The 18483-nt window shown below is 36.4% G+C and overlaps 1 protein-coding gene across 1 annotated transcript in view; it reads right to left on the reverse strand.

The window, feature by feature from the left end:
• BCAS3 (BCAS3 microtubule associated cell migration factor) overlaps window positions 1-18483 on the reverse strand; it is a 583611-nt gene that overhangs the window by 379976 nt on the left and 185152 nt on the right. The window contains exon 15 of the mRNA XM_061140731.1: window positions 2316-2449. Coding sequence (XP_060996714.1) covers window positions 2316-2449 — 134 coding nt within the window. The remainder of the gene's footprint in view (window positions 1-2315; window positions 2450-18483) is intronic.

Genomic DNA, 18483 nt, shown 5'->3' on the forward strand with positions numbered 1-18483 from the left:
AAATAATTTTTGAATGAATATAACCCGTTTAACAAAGAATCTATTCAACCAAATGATATATGTAAATAAAAGAAGTAATAAAAAGTTTGATGAGGAATGGGATATTTATTTTAAGTCACTTCTCCTAGCTCACTATCCACTCAGGCCACAGCAGAGACAGCAGACTAAAAATGTCCTTCTCCCAGTCTTCCCCTGAAAGAAGTATATTTGCATACTTTAAAAGCTGCTGTCTGACAGCCCAGCTCCCAGTGAGTCTGCATCTAGGTGCTGAGATCCACACCACATCAACAAAATGAAAAATAAAAATCATACAACCACCCCAAAAGATGCAGAAAAAGCATTTGACAAAATTCAACACCCATTCATGATAAAAACTCATTAAAGTGGGTACAGAGGGAATATATTTCATCATAATAAAGGTCTTATGTGACAAGCCCACACCTAACATTACACTCAATGGTGAGGAGCTGAAAGCTCTTTCATAAAAGCTGAAAGCATTTACAATTGCATCAAGAAGAATAAAATACATAGGAAAATTTAGCCAAGGAGGTGAAAAACCTGTGCATTGAAAACCATAAGATATTGATGAAAGAAACTGAAGAAGACGCAAATAAATGAAAAAACATTCCATACTCGTGAATTAAAAGAACTAATACTGTTAAAATGTCCACACTATTGAAAGCAATCTACAGATTCAATGCAATCTCTTATCAAAATTCAAATGGCATTTTCACAGAACTAGAAAACAATCCTAAAATTTGTAGGAACCACAAAAGACCCCAAATAACAAAAGCGATCATGACCAAGAAGTACAAAGTTGGAAGTATCAGCAACATGCTTCCTGATGTCAAACTATATTATAAAGCTAAAGTAATCAAAACAGCATGGTAGAAAGTTTAAAAATAGGAGGTACCATTAACAAAGAAAAGACCACAATTATTACTTTTAGTTACATATTGTTTTAGAGTTCCAAGCTAATGCAATAAGAAAAATAAAATTGAAAACTATAAAAAATTAGCATAATAATTGTCAGAAATTATGTTCTATAAAAGGGTTTCCCTGATAGCTCAGTTGGTAAAGAATCCGCCTGCAATGCAGGAGACCCTGGTTCGATTTCCTGGGTCGGGAAGATTTCCTAGAGAAGGGATAGGCTACCCACTCCAGTATTCTTGGGCTTGCCTTGTGCCTCAGCTGGTAAAGAATCTGCCTGCCATGCAGGAGACCTGGGTTTGATCCCTGGGTTGGGAAGATCCCCTGCAGAAGGGAAAGGGTACCCACTCCAGTATTCTGGCCTGGAGAATTCCATGGACAGTCCATGGAGTCGCAAAGAATCAGACACGACTGATCGACTTTTACTTTCACTTTCATGTTCTATATATAAAATCCAAGAAAAACTTTTCTGAAAAATTATTAGATCTCAAAGTAGAGTGCAGCAAAGCAGGAAGACACAAATCTAACACAAAACAATCTATAGCCTATTATACCTCAGCAATAATAATTTTAAAATGTAATAATTCCTAGATGCAAAAATTCTATAATACACAATGTAAATTCTAACTGTATTAAAATGTAATTTCAATGCAATTCAAATTAAAAACTTCAAAATATTCTTTATATAACTTCAAAATACTTTTATATAACTCAATATTCTTTATATTACCCCATAACTAAAATGCATTTCACTGAGAAAATACTCAAGAAGAGTTGAAAATATTTAAAAAAATGAACAATAAATCTGCTATAAAACAATAAAAATGAGTAAAACAACATAATGTTGGTGAAAGGTACTGCTTTATTTTTACTTTCTATTAGAGGAATTTCTTAATACACACTAAGTCTCGAGACTTAGTCTAGAGACTTAGTCTCTAGACTTAGTGTGTATCATGAACCACCAACATCAACATCACCCAGCTTTGACAATTATTAACACTTTGCATATTGTTTTCAACATATGTCTTTGTTTTGTTCTGCCAGAACATTCAAAAGCAAACAGAATCATATCATTTCATCCATAACTACTTCAGCATGATTGTGTGATATATGCCTAATAGACTGGACTTTAAGAAAACAAACAAAAAAATGGTTTTAGCACAGGAAGAGAAGAATAAATTGGAACTTCTGTTTTATCAACATTGTTCACCTACTGCTTATATAAACTGGGTCAAAATAGTATAAAGTTCTTAATTATCTGGCCCAGTCAAAAAAACAATGAACTCACCAACACTAAAGTTAAGCTCCAATATGATACAAATAACCTCTGGATTAGATATCATATTACACAGAGAAAACACCTTCTGAAAAAATATACTACTTACTTTGGCTTCAGTTTCTCCCCTGTGAAGAGTATATAAATGATGGACAGCACTTTGTGATGAGGACCAAGGATGAGTCAAAATTTGGAAGACGTGGAAGTCATGGCCAAGGGTATCTGTTGTGACTAGAAGCATTCCTGAAGGACACACCAAAAAAGGGTGAAAATAAACACCATTATGTATGTGGATGAAATATTTTCACAAGGCACTCATCATAGTTTAAAATATTATTGAAGGGAAAAAGTGACCAAATATATAAGAACTTCCTACAATTAAAAAAAAAAATTAAAACACAGGAATTTTTTCCTGTGTGAATACAAAACCTTAAGGTCACATCAGTATTCATGCATAGTTACATACTTACATGTCAAGGTTTTATGATGTTCTCATAAAACTAGTAAAGAAAAGTTTACAATGCTGGAATCACCGAGTTCACAAGCATTTTAAAATAGCAAATCTGATAACGAAGCATGTGAAAGACTTTCCCCCATGGAATTAAAACCCACTTTCACTTTTTCCATTTCTAAAACCTGATTTCTAAGTTCCAATTTGAGTACTACTACAACTAATAACACCCTACTCAATTCACCAGTTTAAAACTTGTCTCCACTCTAGCCTATTTAAATTCCCTCCTGTCTTTCACAAAGCAAATTTTGATGAGATGTCATAGCTAAGAATTATGCACCTAACACAAGGTCACAAAAATTTTGGTTTCCTGTTCAATTTCACAGTTTTATGTTTTACCTTTAGGTCTTTCATCAATTTTGTGTTAATTTTTGTACAAAGTGTGAGGTATTAGAAATTATCTTTTTTGAAAATGATGTTCAATTGTCTCAGCAGGGTTTCTTGAAGACTAATCTTTATCCATTAAACTGTTTATCTTATTCTACAATCAATGTCAACATGCCAGAGATCAACTGGCCATATTGTGTTTTTCTGGAAGTCCTATTCTGTTCCATTGGTATCTGTGTCTATCATTCACTAATATCACACTTTCTTAACTTACTATAACTTAGAAATCCCATAGAGCAAGTCCTTGTTTTCTGGCCTTTTCCAAGATTGTTTTAACTATTCCAATTCCTTTGCCTTTCCAAACACGGATTCAGCTTTTCGATATCTATATAATGGGGATAACAAACATCTTAACAATAATGAGTCATCTGATGTATGAACATATCATATTTCTTGATATGTCCTGCTTTTCTCTTTTAGCAGATTGATTATATTTTCTTAGTGCTACTATAAATGGTTGAGTTCAGTTCAGTTCAGTCGCTCAGTCAAGTCCGACTCTTTGCGACCCCATGAGCTGCAGCACGCCAGGCCTCCCTGTCCATCACCAACTCCCGGAGTCCACCCAAACCCATGTCCATCGAGTCGGTGATGCCATCCAACCATCTCACCCTCTGTCGTCCCCTTCTCTTCCCACCCTCAATCTTTCCAGCATCAGCGTCTTTTCCAATGAGTCAGCTCTTCACATCAGGTGGCCAAAGTACTGGAGCTTCAGCTTCAGCATCAGTCCTTCCAATGAACACCCAGGACTGATCTCCTTCAGGATGGACTGGTTGGATCTCTTTGCAGTCCAAGGGACTCTCAAGAGTCTTCTCCAACACCACAGTTCAAAAGCATCAACTCTTCGGCACTCAGCTTTCTTATAGTCTCACATCCATACATGACCACTGGAAAAACCATAGCCTTGACTAGTGGACCTTTGTTGGCAAAGTAATGTCTCTGCTTTTTCATATACTGTCTAAGTTGATCATAACTTGCCTTCCAAGGAGTAAGCGTCTTTTAATTTCATGGCTGCAATCACCACCTGCAGTGATTTTGGAGCCCAGAAAAATAAAGTCAGCCACTGTTTCCCCATCTATTTGCCATGAAGTGATGGGACCAGATGCCATGATCTTAGTTTTCTGAATGTTGAACTTTAAGCCAACTTTTTCACTCTCCTCTTTCACTTTCATCAAGAGGCTCTTTAGTTCTTCTTCTCTTTCTGCCATAAGGGTGGTGTCATCTGCATACCTGAGGTTATTGATATTTCTCCCAGCAATCTTGATTCCAGCTTGTGCTTCCTCCAGCCCAGCATTTCTCATGATGTACTCTGCATATAAGTTAAATAAGCAGGGTGACAATATACAGCCTTTACTCCTTTTCCTATTTGGAACCAGTCTGTTGTTCCACGTCCAGTTCTAACTGTTGCTTCCTGACCTGCATACAGGTTTCTCAAGAGGCAGGTCAGGTGGTCTGGTATTTCCATCTCTTTCAGAATTTTCCACAGTTTATTGTGATCCACACAGTCAAAGGCTTTGGTGTAGTCAATAAAGCAGAAATAGATGTTTTCTGAAACTATAAATCATACTCTATTTCAATTACCAAATTTTCCTTGGCAGTATATAGAGATATAACTGCTATTTACATAAATATCTGTATGCAAGGAGATCAAACCAGTCTATCCTAGAGGAAATCAGTCTTGAATATTCACTGGAAGGACTGAAGCTGAAGCTGAAACTCCAATACCCTGGCCACCTGATGCAAAGAACTGACTCATTTGAAAAGACCCGGATGCTTGGAAAGACTAAAGGCAGGACGAGAAGGGGACGACAGAGGATGAAATGGTTGGATGGTGTCACTGACTTGATGGACCTGAGTATGAGTAAGCTCTGGGAGTTGGTGATGAACAGGGAGGCCCGGCGCATTGCAGTCCATGGGGTAGCAAGGATTCAGACACAACTGAGCAACTGAATTGAACAGAACTGAACTGAACTGAACTGAACTGTATGCATACCTACACACTGTACAAATTCTAGGAGCTTTCATGTAGATTACATGGAATTTTCTTTCTAAACACACAGTACATGAATAGACATAGTTTGATTTTTCTCCTTTCCACACTACATGAACTACATGCCTTTTTTTTTCTCTTGACCTGCTATTTTTGCTGAGGAAAACGGAAATGATGAGAGGCAATATTAACACCTTGTTCCATGTTTTATAAGTAAGTATTCAATCTTTTAAGTATGACGCTAGTTGTAGATTTTTTGTAAATGCTCTGTATCAACTTAAGAACATTATTTTCTACTTCTAAATTGTTGAGAGAGTTTTAATAATAAACAGATATCAAATTCTGTCTAATGGTTTTCTGCACCTATGAGATGATTCTGTGGTTTTTCTCCTTTGGTCAGTTAGTATGGTGCATTTTAATAATGAAAGGTTATGAAATGTGGAACAGTCTTGCATTTCTGGGATAAACTCTACTTTGTCAGAATCCTTTATTACATGCTGCTGCACTGAATTAGCTAATATTTTGCTGCTTTGAATGTGTTCCTGGGGGATATTGGTTTGTAATTTTCTAATACTGTTTGTCTTTTTCTGATATTAGGGTAAAGCTGGTCTGGGTGCATAATGTTCCTTTTTTCTTATTTCTAGAGGAAATACTTTAATAAATACCGGGTAAAATTTTCCAGTGAAACTATGTGGGCCTTTTTTTGTGTTTGTGTGAAGACTCTGAGATACAGTAATTTCTCTTTAAATTTTGTTAATATAAAATGTAACAATTTTTATAATGTAAAATATATATATATTTTTTTGGAAGAATTACTCTCTGTAACTCAAGGAAATAGTCTGTAGGGTCTTTAGTAATGTCCACCTTTTCATTCAGGATATTGAAATTTTGTATCCTTTCTCTTTTTTTCTTGGTCAGTCTAGCTAGAACTTCTCAAAGAAACCATTATGGTGTCACTGGTTTTCTCTTTTCCATTTCACTGATTTATCTTCCTTCTTTTGCTATCATGACCATCTATTACTATTTCCTTCATTGCCCTTGCTTTAGTTTTATTTTCTATTTCTTCAAGTTTCTTAAAAGTTGAAGCTTAGATCACCGTGTCAGGAAGATATGTTGTTCAGTTTCCAAATGTTTGGGTATTTTCCAGTCATCATTCATATACTAATTTCAAGTTTAATTCCATTATGATAAGAAATTAAAGTTTGTTTTATGTCTCAGAACAACCTATCTTGCTAAGTGTTCCATGTACACCTGAACATTTGGTGTATTCTATCAGTGTAAATTAAGTTAATTGATAGCATTATTAAATCTTTAACATCCTCACTTGTTTGCCTACTTTTGTGTTCTATTATTGAGTAGAAGTTAACATCTCCAAGCATAAATATGGATATTTTTTTCAGTTATATAAGCTCCCTAAATTTTAGCCCTATTTTTTTAGGTTCATACAAATTTAGGATTGTTATGACTTTTTGGTGAATCACCTCTTTTATCATAATGTCCCATTTTGACCTTAGTATTTCCTTTATTCTGAAGCCAAGTTTCTCTGGTGTTAATATCACTACCTCAGCTTTGCTTTGATTGATGTATGCATAATATATACTTTTCTATTTACTTTCACAGTCAATATAATTATAAAATGACTCTGTTTTGGATAATAACTGGGGTTCAGTTTTGGGTTTTTTTAATTCCTACCTCAAACTTTTAATTAGTGTTTATAGATCATTCACATTTAGTGTAACTTGTGGGAAAGGTTGGATTTACATCTACCATTTTCCTACTTTTTATTATTTTTCTGATTGTACCATGTTTTTTTTTCCCCTTGATTTTTTAAAAATTTTTACTTGCTATTGGAGTATAGTTGATTAACAATGCTATGTTAGTTTGAAGTGTACAGCAAAGTGATTCAGTTATACTTATACATGGATCTATTCTTTTTCAAGTCCTTTTCCCATTTAGGATTTTACAGAATATTGAATAGAGTTCTCTGTGTAATACAGTAGGTCTTTACTGGTTATCTCTTTTAAATTTCACCCTTGTTTTTACTTTTGCTTATTTATCTGCTCTTGCTTCCTTCCCTTTTTTAGATAATTTCACTATTTTTAATATCAAATTTTAATTCATCTACTGGTTTTACTGGTTGTTCCAGAAATTAAAATATACATATTAAAACATTTGTGTGTTTGTTAATATTCTGTCCAGAATATATTTGCTTTCTGTGAGAAAGAGAAGCAAAATCCTATTTTGTAATTCTTAAAACTTCTTTGTTGAAAGAGTATCAAGCACCTATTGAAAGATAAAGTAGGCATTTATATGGGAAGATGAAGTATATATGAGTTTTCTATTTATTGGCTAACATATGGTACAGCTCCAGTCATTATATTTGATTAAAAAATAGGATATTAGATGCCAGTATCTTGGCTATTTCCAAGAGAATACATTGTAGATGATGAACCGTGTCATTTATTGAGATCTATAACAATTTATTTAACATTGCCACCCACTCTGTGCATAGCTATCAGCATGAGGTCAATAAATACTGTTGTTATTCATACAATAAATTTCAAAGATTGGACATGTTCTTTTTTGTAGACAGTATTCCTTGACTCCTATTTTTTGCTTAGTTATATTAAGTCTGAATTATCACAATTCAACTACTATGTTTTGACTCCGCATTCTCACAACAAAATTATTTCTGCACATGAAAAACAATTCAGTGGAAACATAATTATGACAGGAAATGTGATGCATTTGTATTTATAGCACAAATAGATTACTCATTCCCGAACATAAACTTCACTTTCTTTTCTTAGCGTATCAACGATTTACTCATAATTAGCATTCACGTAGTAGTCCCTATTAGCCAAATCAAGACTGTTATTGTTTTGCATATAAAAGATAATCACAAATAAAAACTTTTCAACATGCTCCTAGTTTTTCAGACTGGCATCAATACTTCTAACATGGAAAACAACTTCAAATTTTAAGAGAATTAGCCATTCAAAATTTATCCTGATTATCTTCTTGTATCCTGTCTCAAAAAGTTTTCTTCCACTTATTCATACAAATACAGCTTATATAACTCAGAAATAAGCCAAACTTTTTGACAAAACTTTAAAATAATTTTTTTAAAAAACTTTATAGAGAGGAAAGGAGGAAATAGCTAGTGTAGTACTATACCAATAACATGCTTCCTTTGAATTTATAATTTCCTCTTTTGCACACATTCTGCAGGAAGAAATGACAAGCTTTTTTTTTTTTTTTTTCTAGAAAACAAGTTAAAAAGCAGATATACATAAAAGGAAAAACTTGTACAGGGTAGACTGTGGCTTGAGAACTATTTATGCAGCATCAGAAGACTAAACCAGACTCCAGCCTGGCCATAAACTAAACCCACGCCCCAAATGAGGTGCCAAGCCACAAAAAGCATTTGCGTCATCTGGGAATACAAGGAAAAGAAGGACTTCTAATTATAGGGCCTGGAAGCGGAAGCCTAGAGTGATTAGCTGTTTAGGCGCTGCTGTATGTTTATCTGGAAGCTTCCTTTCCTTCACTCTCAACCTTAAGTTTGATAGATGAGCGCTAGCATTAGAGGGTGGGGACTAAAGCTGCTGATGGTACATGGCGTTCCCCAAAATCTGAGGTAGCTGAAGACTGAACATTAAGGCTTTTGTGGCCTCATAAGAACATAAGTCTTTTCAACTGGGCGTCAGCTGGTTAGCCCAAAAGGCAAAATTAAAGAGTAGCAAACCTCGACTGGGCATATGCTATAAAATCTTGGAAACCTGAGTAGGGATGTCTTTTCTGCCATATCCTATTTATAACACCTACCTAATTGTATGGTTCTCTATCACATGCACACATATGAACTGGAAGACAAATTACCAGCTTATTCACACTCTCCTCCAAAAACAGACATAACCACTGATATGTTAGGTCAAATGGAAATCTTTACAGGAATTCAGATTATCATCACTCATAAATAACTGTACATTTTAGTATTAATTATTGAAAATTTAATACTTTCCCGTCAACACCTGTAGAGATGAAAACCTAAAAGTTATTAAAGTTAGTAATTTGCAAACATCCTGACACCATTATTTAAATAATTACTTTCTTCCTTTCACTTTACATCACATGAAATTGTTACCGTTCTGAAGATATCTTTGGCCATATCCAAAGGCCACATCCAAAGACCATAATCAAGATAGAGAGCATGTGAAAAAGATTCCCTTCTGTCCACTTGCAGTCCAGCCCCTCCTCATCATCTGGCTCCAACAACCACTGATTGACTTTCTGTCATTACAAATTAATGGTGGCATTAATGGTAAAAAATCTGCCTGCCAACACAGGAGACATAGGTTTGATTTCCGGATCAGGAAAATCCCCTGAAGGAGGGACTTGTGATGTTGGAGAAGACTCTTGAGAGTCCCTTGGACTGCAAGGAGACCAAACCAGTCAATCCTAAAGGAAATCAACCCTGAATATTCTTTGCAAGGACTGACGCTGAAGCTCCAATACTTTGACCACCTGATGCGAAGAACTGACTCAATGGAAAAGACCCTGATGCTGGGAAAGATTGAAGGCAGGAGGAGAAGGGGACAAAAGAGGATGAGATGGTTGGATGACATCACCAACTTGATGGACATGAGTTTGCGCAAACTGTAGGAGATAGTAAAGGACAGGGAAACCTGCTGTGTCCATGAGGTCACAAAGAGTCACACACGACTGAACGACTGAACTGAACTGAGGTACACTTAATTTGATAAGAAACTGAGAAAATGTTTTTTCAAGGCAGCAGTATCATTTTACTTTCCCAAGAACTCCATGATTTTGCAAGATTTGGTGTTGCTGATATTCTTAAATTTAATCACCTCAGTGAGTACTTGGTTGGTTTCTTATGGTTTAAAAATGCTACGCTCCTTGGTGATAGTGATGCTAGGGTGCTAAACAGTTATTTACATATTTCCTTGACTTAACTGTTCAAATTCTTTGCTTATTTTAAATTGTTTTGTCTTCATTTTATATACATTAAAATTATATTTATATTACATTATAAAAATATTAATATATATATACACACACACACGTGTGTGTGTGTGTATATACCAGATATATACTCATAACTTATATATCCCAGTTCATTTGCTTAACCATAAGTTTCCCAAGTAATGAAGACCAATCTGATGGTTTGTTTTTTCGGTGTCCTATCTAAGAAATCCATCCTCTATGCCTCCTGGGTTACAATGATATAATCTTTACATTTTCTTTTTGAAGGTTTATAGTATTAGGTTTTAAATTAAGTGTATGATTGATTTTGAGTTAAATTTTTGTGTATGGTGTTAAGGAAAAGTTTTGCTATTGTTCAGTAGCTAAGTTGTGTCCAATTTTTCGTGACCCCATGGACTGCAACATACCAGACTCCTCAGTCCTTCAACATCTCCCAGAGTTTGCTTAAATTCATGTCCATTGAGTCAGTGATGCTATCCAACCATCTCATCCTCTGCCACCCTCTTCTCCACCTGCCCTCAATCGTTCCCAGTATCAAGCTCGTTTCCAAGGAGTCAGCTCTTCATATCAGGTGGCCAAAGTACTGGAGTTTCAGCTTCAGCGTAAGTCCTTCCAATGATATTCAGGGTTGATTTCTTTCAGGGTAGACTCGTTTGATCTCCTTTTGTCCAAGGGTCTTCTCCAGCACCACAATTCAACACCATCAATTCTTCAGCACTCAGCCTTCCTCATGGGCCAATTCTCACATCCATACATGATTACTGGAAAAACCAGTTTACTTTTCACCAAATGGATGTTCCAGTTGTTCTAGGACCATCTGTTGAGAAAATCACGCTATCCCTATAGTGAATTACTTAACACTTTGGTCAAAAATCAAATCATTGTAAGAGTTTGATCAATTCCTGGTTTCTATTCCATCCATCTATGACTATATTTACCCAAAACCATCCTTTCTACATTACTAAATACTTATTTAAGAAAGTATATATTTAAGTAAGTCAGAAATTTAGGTAGTATCAGTTTTTTTAATTTATTCATCTTTTTCAAGATTGATTTGACTATTTTATTTTAGATCCTTTGAATCTCCATATAATTTTAGAATAAGCTTCTGTTGATTACTTCTGGTTTAAACATTCACTTTTTTTTTTTAAACATTCACTTTTAATAAAGTTAACTATTAGTGAACAATATTAACACAAAACTCTAATAGGATATCAAAGCACAAAAGTGATAAAATACCTTTATGAAAATGCTGTTTTCTCTCATAACTAAATATATGATTTTTCTTATCATACAATATTATAATCATCACAACATAGAGGTCACTAGGATGGTAAAAATGTACAATTTTTAGATAAAGTAGTTATCTTGGGGACATTATTATGTACCAACACAATGCTATGGTCCTATAAAGACACACATACACAAACACAAAAGCAGTACTAAATTAATGTCACAATCATTGCCACAAGTTCATAACAAAATACAATTTGAATGAAGGTTAACAGGAATTTGGTAGACAGATCAGTCTGCTTAGAGGACATATTTTATATATTGAGACTGTAAGATTTAATTTGAAAGGTAAATTTGGAAATTAAGGAATTTCCAAAGGAATGCCATTCAATGAACTTCAGAGACGCATGAAAACATAAACTTTAAATTTCCCAGATGGAGCTTATACAGAGGTGGATAAATGTGAATGTATGTGTGTGTAGAAATTCACCAAGCTATACACTTAAGATTTGTGCACACAATCTGTATCATATAATTACAGCTCAAGAAAAGTGAAGATGAACCAAAACAATAACAAATATGAGGGAACGAGATAATTTTTATGGCTTTATCTAGAGTAAAAGAAGAGAGAGATGATAACATGCTAAATACAGCAGTTAGAAAGTTAAAACTCTACCCCTATAAGTGGAAAAAAAGACACACCAAAAAATAAACAAAAAACATAGCAGTCACAGAGGGATGTATGTGAAATGACAATACATAGTAAGGAGTCAAGAAAGACGTCTACAAGTCTCAGATGTGCAACTTGGCCAAATGATGGTCAAAGTACCATTATTCATGAATTCCACTTTGTATACATGAAAATACAACAGATTTAGTTCAGAATTCTAGCAGGGGAGATCAGAAACTATGTAACATATAACAATTAGATGGAAGATAAAACTGGGTCATCACTTAGCACTTTCACTTTAGGAATATTTGCAAATGTAGCAAATATTCTTCTTAGCCCATCAGAAAGATATGATTTGAAAAGAAAGACTAACAACAATTAAAAGAAACAATCAAAAACTTCCCATGAAATAATCAAAGGTATGGCATGGGAGTGGGGGTAACCTAGTTTATTTTTGATTAAATAATAACATTATTTCTTCTATGCTGTTGGTATGACTTTGTTTAGATTATATTTATTAAGTTTGAGTTCAGTTCAGTTCAGTTGCTCAATCGTGTCCGACTCTTTGCGACCCCATGAAGCGCAGCATGCCAGGCCTCCCTGTCCATCATCAACTCCCAGAGTCCACCCAAACCCATGTCCATTGAGTCAGTGATGCCATCCAACCATCTCACCCTCTGTCGTCCCCTTCTCCTCCCGCCCTCAATCTTTCCCAGCATCAGGGTCTTTTCCAATGAGTCAGCTCATTGCATCAGGTGGCCAAAGTATTGGAGTTTCAGCTTCAAAATCAGTCCTACCAATGAACACCCAGGACTGATCTCCTTTAGGATGGACTGGATGGACTGACTGCAGTCCGAGGGACTCTCAAGAGTCTTCTCCAACACCACAGTTCAAAAGCATCAATTCTTCAGTGCTCAGCTTTCTTTATAGTCCAACTCTCACATCCATACATGACCACTGGAAAAACCATAGCTTTGTTGGCAAAGTAATGTCTCTGCTTTTTAATATGCTATCTAGGTTGGTCACAACTTTCCTTCCAAGGAGTAAGCGTCTTTTAATTTCATGGCTGCAATCACCATCTGCAGTGATTTTAGAGCCCCAAAAAATAAAGTCAGCCACTGTTTCCCCATCTATTTGCCATGAAGTGATGGGACCGGATGCCGTGATCTTAGTTTTCTGAATGTGGAGCTTTAAGCCAACTTTTTCACTCTCCAAGTTTGAGTAGACTGATGTTTTTGTTTTCTTTTTCATCTTCCATTCCTAAATTCATTCCCCATTGCCATCCTTTCCCTACCATAAGTACTCATCATATTGAATTTAATAATGTTCTTTGAAATATATTTATCGTTGAAAATTTTTCACAGTACTGGTCAAATATATATATATATATAATATGTATAGACAGAGTGTTAGTCACTCAGTCATGTCCAACTCTGTGTGACTCCATGGACTACAGCCGCCAAACTCTCCTGTCCATGGGATTCTCCAGGCAAGAATATTGGAGTAGGTTGCCATTCCCTTCTCCAGAGGATTTTCCCAACCCAGGAATCAAACCCCGGTATCCTGAATTGCAGGCAGATTCTTTACCATCTGAGCCACCAGTGAAGCCTCCAATATGTATATACATATATTTAATATATGGCAAGGCTATGATATTTCCAGTGGTCATGTATGGATGTGAGAGTTGGACTTTGAAGAAAGCTGAGCACTGAAAAATTTATGCTTTTGAACTGTGGTGTTGGAGAAGACTCTGGAGAGTCCCCTGGACTGCAAGGAGATCTAACCAGTCCATCCTAAAGGATATCGGTCCTGGGTGTTCACTGGAAGGACTGATGCTGAAGCTGAAACTCCAATACTTTGGCCACCTCATGCGAAGAGTTGACTCATTGGAAAAGAACACCGATGCTGGGAGGGGTTGGGGGCAGGAGGAGAAGGGGACAACAGAGGATGAGACAGCTGGATGGCATCACTGACTCGACAGACATGAGTCTGAGTAAACTCTGGGAGTTGGTGATGGACAAGGAGGCCTGGCGTGCTGTGCTTCATGGGGTCACAAAGAGTTGGACATGACTGAGCGACTGAACTGAACTGAACTGAATATACGGCAAGAATACAGACCAAGCTGAACGAGGAAACAAGTAAGCCTGAAGCTGGGGAAGGGCCAGAGTGGAAGAGTGGAAAGGAGAAGGGACAACGATATTCAAGTGCTTAACCATTTTAAAGTTGTCCTGATAAGTAAAAGTTCAATTCAACCTTGGCTACTTCGCCTGTATCTACTTGGTTATAGATATCCTTTTTTTACCGTTTTCAAAAGTTAATACTGGATCTAATATAATACTTGCAGCTGCAGTGTTATGGGCATTTATATTTACCTCACATTTTTACATGGTAGGTATGCCACTGTATGTATTCACATCTTTCATTAGTTCATTCAGTATTAACTGAGCCACTGTATATATTCACATCTTTCATTAGTATGAAAGATGCCATTGTATGTATTCAGTGTCTTCATCTTTCACTAGTTCATTCAGTATTAACTGAATACCTTTGCTATGGCCACTGCATGTGTTCACATCTTTCATTAGTTCATTCAGTATTAACTGAGCCACTGTATATATTCACATCTTTCATTAGTATGAAAGATGCCATTGTATGTATTCAGTGTCTTCATCTTTCACTAGTTCATTCAGTATTAACTGAGTACCTTTGCTATGGCCACTGCATGTGTTCACATCTTTCATTAGTTCATTCAGTATTAACTGAGCCACTGTATATATTCACATCTTTCATTAGTATGAAAGATGCCATTGTATGTATTCAGTGTCTTCATCTTTCACTAGTTCATTCAGTATTAACTGAGCACCTTTGCTGTGGCAGTGGTGATAGCGAAGGAGCCGGGTTCCTTCTTACTGATGGACATTCAGAATCCAGGGCTGCATTAGGTCTTTCATAGACCCTGGACATTAAGTGACTGTGGGCATGGTGCCTACTGTACTTTATGGCAAATCACACCTGAAAAATTCCCTCTGACTCTCATATAAGCCCAGTGCCACAATGAATGTAAAGCAAACACAACAAATTCTTCAAGGAGTAACCCATTACGTGAGTAAAAGATATCACTTTACAAGATGAAAAAACAGAAGAATAACTACAGACTTCTAATGGAAACATCCCCATGTCAGGGTCGGGGAGGAGGCAATAAACTCTTCAAGCTGCTTTTGCATTGCTAGCGATAGAGCGTAAGTGACTAACCTAAAACTGTCAGGTGAGAGGGAAAATTGAGAAGACACTGTAAATGTTAACGAAAATCAAGACAAGGTATTTCTCTGACCACTTGCTATGATCAATGGGGAAAACTGCAAAAAACAAACAAACAAAAAAAAACCCAACTTTAAATGATTAACCCAAGACCACCAGCACCTTTCAATATATAGCATTTAAATAACCAGAAAAATGCCAAGTCTGTTAAAGATGCAGCCAAGCATTCAGAGGGGTTCATGTTTAATCTACTTTACTAGAGACCCAACATTCATTTTCCTCTTATTAATGGATGGAAAAGCAATTTCCCTGCCAAGGAAGGGTAATTATTTAAAAAGTGGATGTGTTGCCCTTCACAGCTCTAGGCTACTCAGCTGGCAGAAGTAACACCTCTGGAAAGCAGATCAATTATTTACTGAATTAAAGACAACAGGTCTGTGTGAGAAACATCAGGCCACACTGCAGAGAGCTGAGAATTTCTTATGTTTCTAATTTCTAATCTGATTAATTAAAAAATACATATCTTCTTTGATGTCAAATGTCATGAAACTAATAATATTCCCATCTAGAGTAACAAGTCACAAAAATGTAACATAGTTTCCACAAGATACTTTTAATTTCAATATTAATTACGTGGGATATGCACCTGCATTTAATATAATTTGCATCATGGAACAATCCCACAATTGAGAGAGGGAGACAATTTTTGTTCAAATCAGAAATTGGAAATAAGTTGGTTTTATTCAACAGACGACTAAGTACATTAAATTAATCCCTTATCATGGCCCTGATTATGTTCTTGTTGTTCAGTCGTTCAGCTGTGTCTTTGCAACCCATGGATTGCAGCATGTCAGGCTTCCCTGTCCTTCACTATCTCACTCAGTTTATTCAAATTCAAACCACTGAGTCTGTGATGCCATCCAGCCATCTCATCCTCTATTGCCCACTTTTCCTCCTGCCCTCAATCTTTCCCAGCATCAAGGTCTTTTCTAATGAGTCAGCCCTCCCATCAGGTGACCAAAGTATTGGAGCTTCAGCAACAGTCCTTATAATGAATACTCAGAACTAATTTCCTTTAGGATTGATTGGTTTGATCTCTTTACCGTCCAAGGGACTCTCAAGAGTCTTCTCCAACACCACAGTTCAAAAGCACCAATTTTTTGACACTCAGCTTTCTTTATGGTCCAACTCTCACATCCATACATGACTACTAGAAAAACCATAACTTTGACTAGACAACATCTGTCAGCAAAGTACTGTCTCTGCTTTTTAATATGCTGTCTAGATTTGTCATAGCTTTTCATCCAAGGGGCAAGTGTCTTTTAATTTCACGGCTGCAGTCACCATCTGCAGTGATTCTGGAGCCCTAGAAAATAAAGTCTGCCAATGTTTCCACTTTTTCCCCATCTACTTGCCATGAAGTGATGGGACTGGATGCCATGATCTTAGTTTTCTGAAAGCTGAGTTTTAAGCCAGCTTTATCACTCTCTTTCTTCACCTCATCAAGAGGTTCTTTAGTTCCTCTTTGCTTTCTGCCACTAAAGTGGTATCATCTGCATATCTGAGGTTGTTGATATTTCTCCCAGCAATCTTGATTCCAATGTGTGCTTCACCCAGCCCAGCATTTCACATGATGTCCTCTGCACAGAGGTTAAATAAGCAGGGTGACAATACACAGCCTTGATGAACTCCTTTCTCAATCTTTAACCAGTCGGTTGTTTCACATCCAGTTCTGTTACTTCTTGACCTATATACAGGTTTCTCAGCAAGGAAGTAAGGTGGTCTGGTATTCCCATCTCTTTAAGAATTTTTCCAGTTTGTTGTGATCCACACGGCCAAAGGCTTTAGTGTAGTTAATGAAGCAGATGTTTTTCTGGAATTCCTTGCTTTTTCTATGATCTGTTGGATGTTGGTGATCCAATGGATGTTCCTCTGCTTTTATAAATCCAGCTTGTATATATGAAAGTTCTCAGTTCACATACTGCTGAAGCCTAGCTTGAAGGAGTTAGAGCATTATCTTGTTAGCATGTGAAATGAGTGCTATTATACAGCAGTTTGACCATTTTTTTGGCATTGCCCTTGTTTGAGATTGCAATAAAAACTGACCTTTTCCAGTCCTGTAGCCACTGTTGAGTTTTCCAAATTTGCTGGCATACTGAGCGGAGCACTTTAACAGCTTCATCTTTTAGGATTTTAAATAGCTCAGCTGGAATTCCATCATCCCCCCTAGTTTTGTTCATAGTAATGCTTCCTAATGCCCAACTGACTTCACACTCCAGGATGTCTGGTTCTAGTTGAGTGACCACACCATTGTGGTTATCCAGGTCATTAATATCCTTGTTGTACAGTTCTTCTGTGTATTCTTGCCACCTCTTCTTCTCAGCTTCTGTTAGGTCCCTACCATTTCTGTCCTTTATTGAGCCCATCTTTGCATGAAATGCTCCCTTGGTAACTCAAATTTTCTTAAAGAGATCTCTAGTCTTTCCCATTCTATTGCTTTCCTCTATGTCTTTGCACTGTTCACATAAGAAGGCTTTCTTATCTCTCCTCTCTATTCTCTTGAATGTTACTTTCAGTCAGTTGGGTATATTTTCCCCTTTCTCCTTTGCCTTTCAGTTCTCTTCTTTTCTCAGCTATCTGCAAGGCCTCCTCAGACCACTTTGCCTTCTTTCATTTCTTTTCCTTTGAGATGATTTTGGTCACTGCCTCCTATACCTGGTGGCTCAGACTATGATAAAGAATCTGCCTGTAATGGAGGGGACCCAGGTTTGATCCCTGAGTCGGGAAAATCCCCTGGAGAAGGAAATGGTTACCTACTCCAATATCCTTGCCTGGCAAATCCCATGGACAGTGAAGCTGGTCGACTACAATCCATGGGGTCGCAGAGTCAGACACGACTGAGCAACTAACACTTCCAAGATTATAAAGACAGATATCTAAGACAACCAATTAATGTAACTACTCAATGTACACTTACTATCAACTATGTGAAAATTACCAGACTAATAATATCTGGGAATGAAATAAAAGCATACCTCTAACAGAAAACATGTTGAAAGGATATTCTAGATAAGTGTAAATAAATTAAAAACTAGGATGAGGGAGGTTAACAAAAATACAACAACAACAGTTAATATTTATTAAGGTCTCACTATACTTTAGGTATTGTTTTAAATGACAATACAGCCCTCATTTTATTGATGAGGAAACGAAAGTACTGGGAG

Source organism: Dama dama, chromosome 5, assembly GCF_033118175.1.
Source record: "Dama dama isolate Ldn47 chromosome 5, ASM3311817v1, whole genome shotgun sequence".
Classification (NCBI taxonomy): domain Eukaryota; kingdom Metazoa; phylum Chordata; class Mammalia; order Artiodactyla; family Cervidae; genus Dama; species Dama dama.